This window comes from Colossoma macropomum, unplaced genomic scaffold, assembly GCF_904425465.1.
Source record: "Colossoma macropomum unplaced genomic scaffold, Colossoma_macropomum, whole genome shotgun sequence".
Taxonomy (NCBI): Eukaryota; Metazoa; Chordata; class Actinopteri; order Characiformes; family Serrasalmidae; genus Colossoma; species Colossoma macropomum.
This window is the reverse complement of record NW_023495768.1, coordinates 2,207-12,500: the sequence shown is the minus strand read 5'-3', so window position 1 is coordinate 12,500 and position 10,294 is coordinate 2,207. Positions and strand designations below refer to the sequence as shown.

At 39.6% G+C, this 10,294-nt stretch overlaps 1 protein-coding gene across 1 annotated transcript in view; it reads left to right on the top strand.

Moving 5' to 3' along the window:
• The window catches only part of LOC118803015 (calponin homology domain-containing protein DDB_G0272472-like), a 13,314-nt gene extending 5,137 nt beyond the window's left edge, over positions 1-8,177 (top strand). Inside the window, exons 5-9 of the mRNA XM_036563511.1 lie at positions 4,341-4,401; positions 5,138-5,745; positions 5,779-5,794; positions 6,280-6,351; positions 6,475-8,177. Of these exons, the coding sequence (XP_036419404.1) occupies positions 4,341-4,401; positions 5,138-5,745; positions 5,779-5,794; positions 6,280-6,351; positions 6,475-7,706 (1,989 nt within the window). The 3' untranslated portion in view covers positions 7,707-8,177. The remainder of the gene's footprint in view (positions 1-4,340; positions 4,402-5,137; positions 5,746-5,778; positions 5,795-6,279; positions 6,352-6,474) is intronic.
• The last annotated feature ends 2,117 nt before the right edge of the window (positions 8,178-10,294 follow it).

Below are 10,294 nucleotides of genomic sequence, written 5' to 3'. Positions count from 1 at the left end.
GTTTACGCCCCTGCCAAATAAACCGGGAAATCCATTTGTCCCATTCTCTAAATTGCTGATCTGATATTTCTACTGGTAGACTAGATAAAGTAATCGAGGTAGTACATTCATTTTAATTGTTTCTACCCTCTTGATTAGGGTGAGGCATGGGATAAGGTTCCATCTTTGCATATCTGCCTTTATTTTAATATTTAAGGGACCATAGTTTACTTGAAACAAATCTGACAACTCTTTTGGTAAAAACACTCCCAAATACTTTATTTTATTTGACTGCCAATTGAGCTTAAATGCATCCCTGAGACTTTTAGGGGGGATATAATTTAATGTAATCACTTGAGTCTTTTGTATATTGAGTTTATATCCTGAAAGAGCCCCATACTCTTCCAATGTATTCATCAGTGCCAGGAATGACTGAGTAGGCTGCCCTAGGAACACTAAAACATCATCTGCAAATAATGCAAGTTTTTGTTCGATACCAAATACCTCAATTCCTTTAATTTCTCTGGTCTGTCTAATTATTTGACTTAAAGTTTCAATAAATAAAGAGAATAACAAAGGCGAAATTGGGCACCCTTGTCTAGTTCCTCGTTCTAACACAAATGAGCTTGAGAGGTCTCCATTTATTTTAATTCTTGCACTGGGCTTATTGTATATCGTTTGGATTATTTTAATGAATGCAGGATGGAAGCCAAACTTTTTTAGAACTTTATATAAAAAAGACCATCTAACCGAATCGAATGCCTTCTCGGCATCTAGACTAATTAACATTGCCTCAAGTTTGTTTTGGTTAATGTATCTCATTATATGTAGGGTTCTCCTTATGTTGTCCTGTGTTTGTCTCTGTTGTATAAATCCTGTCTGGTCTAAATGAATTAGGTTTGGCAAAAACTTCTCTATTCTTCGTGCTAAAATCGAAGTGAACAATTTATAATCTAAATTAAGGACGCTGACAGGCCTATAATTCCCACAATCTAGACTATCCTTTCCTTCTTTGGGTATAACTGAAATGATTGCTTCCCTCCATGAGGGTGGGATTTCACCTGTTTCTATTACCCAATTCATGGCCGACAACATGACAGGGACCAGTTGTTCTTTGAATACTTTATACCACTCAGAGGTATATCCGTCTGTTCCTGGGGATTTTCCTGGTTTTAATCTAGAAATGGCTAAATTCAATTCCTCAGCTGTGATCTTCTGTATAAGTCTTTCATTTTGTGAATCTGTTACTTCAGGTAGTTTCAGGGAGTCTAGAAAATTGTCAATTTGTTGATCATTTGGCACATGTGGTTGGGAGTACAAATCTTTGTAATAAACCTCAAAACTTTCTTGTATTTTCTCTATTTTAATTCTATAAATATTTTCTCTATTATAATTCTATAAATAGTACTATCCGCTTGTTGTTTTCGCAGTCTGTAGGCTAAGAGCTTTGCTGATCTTCCTCCAGCTTCATAATGTCTTTGTTTCAAGTACATTAGTTTCTGTTGTATTTCCAAATTGTATATGTCATTAATTTCATGCTTTAATCTATTTATTTCCTGTTTCAAATTTGAGTGGGCTGTATTGTAATTAATTGTCTGTAAGCTTTTTAGTTGTGCCTGCATTTGTTCTAATTTCTGAGCCCTTAGTTTCTTATTTAAAGAGGTTATCCCTATAATTTTTCCCCTCATGACGGACTTCATAGCATCCCATAAAATAGACGGTGAGACAACCCCATTATCATTTTGCTCCAAGTATTCTCTAATATCAGTTTTCAAATTCTGTACAATCTGAAGATTATTCAAAATATTTGAATTCAACTTCCATAACGTTGACCTACGTTTCCTATTTAACATTATAGATAAATGAATGGGAGCATGATCAGATAGGTCTATTACACCAATATCACAATCTCTTACTTTATCCCTATCTCGACTAAAAGTAAAAAAATAATCTATTCTAGAATAAGTTTGGTGTGATGGAGAGTAATGTGTATAATCCCTACTTGATGGATACATCTCCCTTCAAATATCTATTATCCCTAATTCTTTCATCACCATATTGACTCTCTTGCAAACTGAATTTTGTTGTATACTTAATTTAGAGGAATCTAAATTTGGATTTAGACGAATATTCAGGTCACCCCCACAAATCAGCACACCCTGGGAATTGGCCATCAACTCATATAGCCTTTTGTAAAAGTTCCATTCACTTCCTGGAGGAGCATATATGTTTAACAGTGACACAATGGATCCCTGTATTTTCCCTGTTACCATTATGAACCTCCCATCCTCATCTTTAATATCTGATATGTGTTCAAATTCTAATGTATTTGAAATCAAAACTGCTACTCCTCTTCTGTGTCCTGCTTTATATGAGGAAAAATACAAGTGTTTGAAACCCATTGATTTTAATTTAATGTTCAATTTTGTTCGTGTGTTTCTTGAAGATATGCAATATGTGCCCTTTCTTTTTTAAGTTTAGATAAAATTTTCCTTCTCTTGATTGGATTTAAGACCCCGTTGATGTTAAAAGAAATTATTTTTACAGCAGAATCCATCTGCATTCCTCTTTACGCTGAGAAAAAAGGTAAATAAACCGTCCTCTCCATATCCTCTCTTTAAGACATAACAAACGCATCCCCTTAAAAATAAGAACAATTGCAAATCAACAAAATATGAATAGAACAATTCAAAAACAGAAACAACAGGAAATGTTTTTGATGCTTCCGAAAGTGAGGTCTTCATGCCGACCTTAAACAAGTCAACACCTCTGGAGGGAGAGCCTCCATCTTTTGTCATTTTAGGAGGGCCCTCCATTACTTGCCTTTAATGGCATCACCTATCGATCCCGACTAAATTACTTTACATTATCCGACTAGGATCGTGTCCTCCTTTACTCTTCCCAAGCTTAGTATATTACCAGAAATACCATAAGTTTTCATTGTCACCTCTATTCCAGCTGATACAAACTCCACTCAATCGTTCAATTCAACAACAGACCTTTTCCCTTCCTTCGAGTTTAATATCAGTACCTGACTTAAAAGGTCATCTACTCTTGGCCATCCTGACGCTTGAAGACACTTAATTTTTCTCTGAAGCCCGTCGCCCCTTTGTCACGGTTGCCACGTCTTGCCCGTGGCCTGCCTGGTTGCCATGTCAATCGCCGTATCTGATCCAGAAGCTTATCAGGCTGAGAGACCACTGATACCAGTAGCCCCCGGACCGCCATGTCTCGTGTTGCCTCCTCCACTGATTCGTAAATTACCGTCCCTTCGTCATAAAAAACCTTTTAGCTTTGCTGGATACAGAGTCCAGAACTTTATGTTGTTGTCTTTTAATGCTCGCCGTGCTTCGGCGTATTCCCTTCGTTTGGTGAGGATTCCCGACGCATAATCGTGATCCAGGCTTATTTTGCTGTTATTCCACTCGAAACCTCTCCTTTGCCATGCCAGTTTCAAGACTTCTTCCTTTGTTCTGTAGCTAAGAAATCTGACGACCAGCGATCTTGGCGGTGCTCCAGCGGGGGGTTGCAGCCCCAGAGCCCAGTGCGCTCGCTCTATGTGAATGTCCGTTGTGGACGGTATTTCGAGGTTCTCTCTAAACAGGTTTTCAACAAAACTAATCATGGAGCCTGCTTCCCCCTCAGACCCTTCTGGAACCCCGTATATCCTCACGTTCTCTCGCCTTGAACGACTCTCCTGGTCCATCAGGCTACCTTGAAGCTGTATCTGAAGTTTTAGCATCTCTGCCAGAACCTCTTCCGCGCCTTGTATTCTTTCTTCGTTCTGTACAATTCGCGCTTCAGTGTCGTCCATCCTTGAATTAACTTTCGCTATCTCTCCTTTAATGGCTTCGAACTGACCCATGCAGTCTTGTCGAAAGTCCCTCATTTCTCTTAGTATTAACTCCAAATTCACTGCTTCTGCCGTTTCCTCCACTCGTCCGCCATCATGGCTGCTGGCGTTGGCTGACGAAGCGCTACCACAGGAGTCAGATTCTTCGTCATGTTTTTCAAGTTGTTGGGTCGTTTTTTTACCCTTAAACCTAGTCGCCATACCTGCCCCGTCTTCCATGAAGTAATTCTGCTCACTCTTGGTAGTAAATTCGAAGTTCCGGGGCATTTCTTATACTTTTAGTCGGGAGACTCTTTCTTAGGCGGCTGGTGACGTAGCCAGAACAGGTTCACTCCAGTTCTGAAATCCTGCTCTGACTCTCTGCTTTAATCTCTTCTTCACCTGAGTTTAAATACTTCAATCAGCTACAATCAGCAGAGTCTCTACTGTTAGTAATATCAGCTCTCAGTGATTCATACTGACACACCAACCATCATCACATCTCCACTCTGTTTATTCTCTCCTACAGAGGGACAGAGAATGGACAGAAGAGGAGAGAAAGAAAATGAAGGAGTCTCTTCTGCTGACCGGTGAGTTTTAAAGGAGATACAAAATAAACCCTGTTAAACCTGTAAAAGTCTAATGTTTTAATGTAGGCAGGTTTCTCAACACCATTTCCGTTTTATTATAATGAAAAGATCATTATAATAATTATAGAATCCAGTGTTATTAGATTCTCACGTCTCATATTTTGTGTAATTGGATATTAAACTAATGCAGTGATGTGATGAACAGTGGAACAGAGAGTAGAATAAGCAGCTTTAACTAAAACACATTCTACTGCTGTCAGCTTTGCTCAGATCATTAAAGCCTCAGTAGAAATCAGTGCAGCTGTGCAGGCTGGTGTGAGTTTCTGCAGTAACAGGGTTTCTGTTGGAGATCCTGTTGCAGAAGATCATTAACTTAAAGCCTCTTTCTGTCCTTTTCTCTACTTCTTCACTGCTCACCAGCTTTTTTTTACACTGATACTGAACTTATTCAGCGTAGCAGCTGCTCTGGATCTTTACTTTGATCTGATCATTTTCTTTAGTGAGCTGGTTTTGTGTAACAGCAACAGTTTGTGCTACTAGAGTTAATACATGTATTATAAACTAAATTATTATTACCGTATGTATTAATTCTAGCGTCCAAAAGAAGAAGAGCTGAGTAACAATCCTGTTGGACAAACTACAACATTTAGCCCAAATTATTTAGCTTACTAAGAAAACCTTCCCTGTGAAATACCATCCAAGCTAACTGTGAACTCAAAATGATGATTTCTTACAGATTTAACTGAAAAGGCCAAACAGCTCGAAGAAACAAAACACATTCTCTCCGAGAGAGACAGACAGCTAATGGAGAGAGAGAAGCAAGTGGAGGAGAAAGACAGACTTCTGACAGAAAACACAACAACACTTCAGATGAAGGAGAAGATTTTAGAAGAGAAAGACAAACTTCTCACAGAGACACAAGATGAACTGAGACAAACAACAAAGACCTTAGAGAGTCGTAGAAAACAAATGGAGGAAATGGAGAAAAGACTTGTGGAGAAAGATGAAGAATTAAAAGAAGAACTGAAAGATAAAGACAGGATTCTAAAAGAACATTTAGAGACGATTGATAAGAGAGATTCATTATTAAAGGAAACTAATGAAAGATTAGAAAGTGTTAATAAACAGCTTAAAGATAAAGACTCACAGCTGGAGAATCAGATCAAACTGCTGAGAGAGAAAGAGACTCTACTGGAGGTCACAGTGAAAGAGGTGGAGGAGAAGGAGAGACTTCTAAGAGAGAGAGACACACAGCTAATGGAAAGAGAGCAGCAGGTTGAGGAGAAAGACAGACTTCTAGAGGAGAGAAACAAGCAGCTGCAGGAGAGAACAGATCCAGACTCAGCAGCTCCAGCCAGGAGGAGAAACAGCAAAGAGAGGAATCCTCCAGACTGTAAGTAACTAATATTGTTGAATGAAGATGCTTAAAATGAAATTCTTTGAAATATAAATGTGTACATTGTTATAAATTTTGATCACACTGTAGGTGTTTAATACATTAAAATACAGACGAATATTCCAAGAAAAATATGATTTAATATGAATTGAAAGAAATATAATACTTGTAACTTGTGCAGTAATGTTTAGCTGTTTAAGAGTTTAGTGTTTTGAGTGAACAGCAAAACATTAAAAATAAATAAACAAATTCTTTCATTCTTTATTGATTAAAATACTAATATATATATATATATATATATATATATATATATATATATATATATATATATATATATATACCTCTTTCGTGATCAGTTGCCACTAAACCAGAAGGTATAAGACAAAATTAAGAAGATGGAGGCCTCCATGTTTATTCTGTGCATAAGGTCAAAATGTAGTCAGTAACATAATCTCCTCTGTCCTGGTTGTTCTGTTTCATAGTGAGTGAAGAGACTCCAGAGTCTGCAGCACCACTAAGGAGAAGAAACAGTCTGGATAGACTTCCTCCACATAGTAAATGATTCCACTGATTTCCTGAACTTTTTTTATATTTTACTTTATATTTTTATTTCTTAAAATATAATGATCATCATCACACAGTAAGAGATTTAATGCCTCATTGTTGTTGATTCACAGTGAGTGGAGAGTCCTCTAGTTCAGCCTCTCCAGAGTCAGTTCCTGTAGCAGAGCTCAGGCTGGTGCTGCTGGGGAGGACTGGATGTGGGAAGAGAGCAGCAGGAAACACCATCCTGGGCAGAGAGGAGAGGAGCCAGGCTGGAGCGTCTACAGTGAGGCAGCAGAGTGAGAGCAGACAGGGGGAGGTGGCTGGGAGGCAGGTGACTGTGGTGGACACTCCTGACTGGTTCTGTCCTGGACTCTCTCTGGAGGAGCTGAGACAGGACGTGGGACTCTGTGTCCGTCTGTCCGCCCCAGGACCCCACGCCTTCCTCCTAGTCGTACCAATTAAGCAGTCTACAGGAGAGGAGAGAGGCATGCTGGAGAAAATGGAGGAGATCTTTGGAGAGAGATGTTGGAGGAACACCATGATCCTTTTCACTGTTACTGATGAAGCCCAAGAGAAGAACATTGAAGAGTTTATCCAGTCAGGAAACCAGGAGGTCCAGAGACTCATAGAGAAATGTGGGAACAGGTTTCACTGTCTCAGCATTAAGGAGAGCGGAGAAGGTTCTCAAACCTCAGAGCTGCTGGAGAAGATAGAGAAGATGGTGGAAGGAAACAGAGAGAAACTCTACAGCAGTGAGATCTACCTGGAGACACAATCTCAGATCAGAGAGATAGAGAGAAGAATTGTGAGAGAAAGAGAGGAGATGAGAGAGAGACAAGAAAGAGAAACTAGAGAGAAGCTGGAGAGATGTGTACAGGAGACTTTTATAAAGTTTACAGAATCAACTGCTGACTTTCATACCAGAATAAATCAGCATGAAGAGCGAATAACTAAACTAGAGGGAATGTTAAAAGAGGAAAGAGACGAGAAGAGAAAGGTAGAGCTGGAGAGAGAGGTGGAGAGAGAGACTCAGCAGAGGAATGAGGTTCAGTTGGAGCTACAGAGACTGAAAGAAGAGACTGAAAAGGAGAGGAGAGAGATGGAGGAGAGACACAGACAGGAGATGGAGGAGATCAGGGAGGCTTATGAAGGAGAAGCCAGAATGGAGGCAGAGAGGAACCTCATGAAGATCATCCTGCCTGAACTCCAGCAGAGAATTTTGATGTTAAAGTCAAAGATGCAGGCAGAGTTCAGCAGACAGATGGAGGAGAAGGACAGAGAGTTGAAGACACTAGCGCAGAGAGTGGGAGCACTTATCAGCATGCTACAGGTGGAGATCCATAAGTACACTGGAAATCAGTAAGATCAATATGTTGAAAATGCTCCTGGATAGAAAGAGCTTGGTGGGTTTAAGCACTGTTTGTTATTGTAATGTTACGGATGTGATACTTTCTGTAGAGACAGCCTTTTATTCATGCTTTCCGTGTTAGACAGAGATACACTCTTCCATTAACTCGGTGATATACTGATGTGAAGGTGTTAGTGTTTTTGTGAAAGATGAGAACTTCAGGTTTTTGTGTAATTTGTGTGACAGATACAGTACATTACATGACTTACTCTTAAATGAGTGATTTGAAAACAAAATTTCCTGCAGAATCAGGCCTGGACCTCACTACTCCTGACTCCGTTCAGCAGGTCATTCATTTTGCACCTTTGTGACTGCAGAGTTACCTTAATGACTCATCAGCTACCATGAACTGAAAAACTAAAGCAGTGAGTGGATTCAGTTCTGTTTTTGCCGTATTAATGTAACATAGCAAAAACACTGAACAGTAATCAGGTATTTGACTCTGTGATTGCGTTTCTCACTGCAAGCTTTTGTAAGCTTCACAGTTTCATACTAATGGATGCTCTTCTCCAGTGATCAGTATACACTAACGTGCCAAAAGTCATGGGACCGGAACTAACATTGTGTAGGACTCCCTCTAGCCCAGCAAAGTGCAGCAACTCAACATGGCATCGATTCCGCAAATGAACAGAAAATGTCTGGAGGGATGTTGAGCCATGCTGTTTAGATAGCCACCCACAGCAATGTGGTATTTGTAAGTGCAGGATCTCATAGCACAGTGCGTTATCCTGCGGGAATATCCCATCATTGCAGGGGAACATGTGGTCTATGAAAATGGTCACCATTCACAAGATAACACCTCACGAATTAAACAAGTGTGGCTGTTCCCAAATCGTCCCCTGAGGTAATGTCACTTCATAATCAATTTACATACTGCTATCCCATGACTTTTGGCATGTCGGTGTATACTCTTAATGTTCAAGTTATACTTGTTATATTAAGTTATATATGTATAAGTTATAAGTTAATATAAGTTATATTTTCTTTTCAGAGTTGACACTGGGACAAGCTATGTTTGGTTAACTGGACTAGACATGTGCAATAATGTACAATTCATGAAACTATGAATGACACCACAAATAAAATCACTGAAAATAATCAGTAATACATATCGGTAATGAGACATAGATATACTACTTGGTGGTAATGAGAATTAGGGTAAAAAGCATAAACGTACACAAGAAAACTACTGGATAGACTCTGACCAAATTAGCTGTGGAGAAAAGTCAGAGAATGAGAGAAGATAAAATAGATAGAGAATAAAGGAGAACAGGGCTTTCAGACAGTGAACCATAGAGTCAAGCTGAAGAGTATAAATTAACTGAGAAGAAAGAAGCAAAGACAGACAAAGAATAGTGGTAGAAGCAAAAGAGAAAGCAGGAATATGTGCATTTATTTTAAGTGCCTCAATAGCTTTGCCCTGGAAATACTTTTCAATTGATTGCAAAGCAGTGTAGCAGTGGAGTTGCATGTAGGGGAGCTGTAAGTGGCCACTGTATTGTGCCAATATACAGAACAGTTTTTGGTCAGTCATTGTTTACATGTGAAGGCATACAGCTCTGGAATGTCCTTCCATTAGAAATCAAAACACATTTTGAAAAGCAACATATTTTCACAATCATGAGGCGCCAAGGAACCAATTACAATCCAAATGAAAGAGGGGGTCATAGGGTTTCTGACTGTCAGTGGAAGATGACTCCCTTCAGTCTGAGAGGAGATGAGACCCCTGAGCAGAAAGCGTTCTACGTTCTCCACTTCAATAAGAGTGAATCCGTCATAACTGTGCAGCGTGATTTTCGTGGGCAGTGAAGCTCCAACAGCTCAGAGCGTTCGTCGTTCGTTCCACAACACTGGATGATCTCCGAAATCACACTGAAAGAGCCGTGAGTGCAGCGACACCCGACACGCTCAATCCAGTATGGGATGAATTTGACTCAAATAACTTGTTACCAAATTACCTGTTCTGTAATTATTTATATATATATGCCATTTTTCATGTGTCTTAAGCCTACTGCTGAAACTGAGCACTGACAGGTTGAATCAGAAGGAGGATCCAGGAGAGACATTTTACTTATTGTAAGATCATTTTCCAACTCTCTCTCTTTACACTTATACACCTTTTTTGTTACTGTACCTTTAAGACTGACATACAGCCCTGGTTCCAAATTTTTCATTTTATAATGTGCCAAATGTTTTTAATGGGTGACAGGTGTGGACTGCAGGCAGGCCAGTTTAGCACCTGGACTCCTACTACAGAGCCATGCTGTTGTAATATGTGAAGAGCGAAAAGGCATTGTCTTGCTGAAAGAAGCAATGCCTTCCCTGAAAAAGACGTCATCTGCATGGCAGCATATGTTGCTTGAAAACCTGTATATATCATTCAGCGTTAATGGAGCCTTCACAGATGTGCAAGTCACCCATGTCAGGTGCACTAATGCCCCCTATACTATCACAAATGCTGGATCTTGAACTGTGTGCTGATAACAAGCTGAATGGTCCCTCTCCTCTTTAGCCTGGAGGACCAGCATTCATGATTTCAGAAA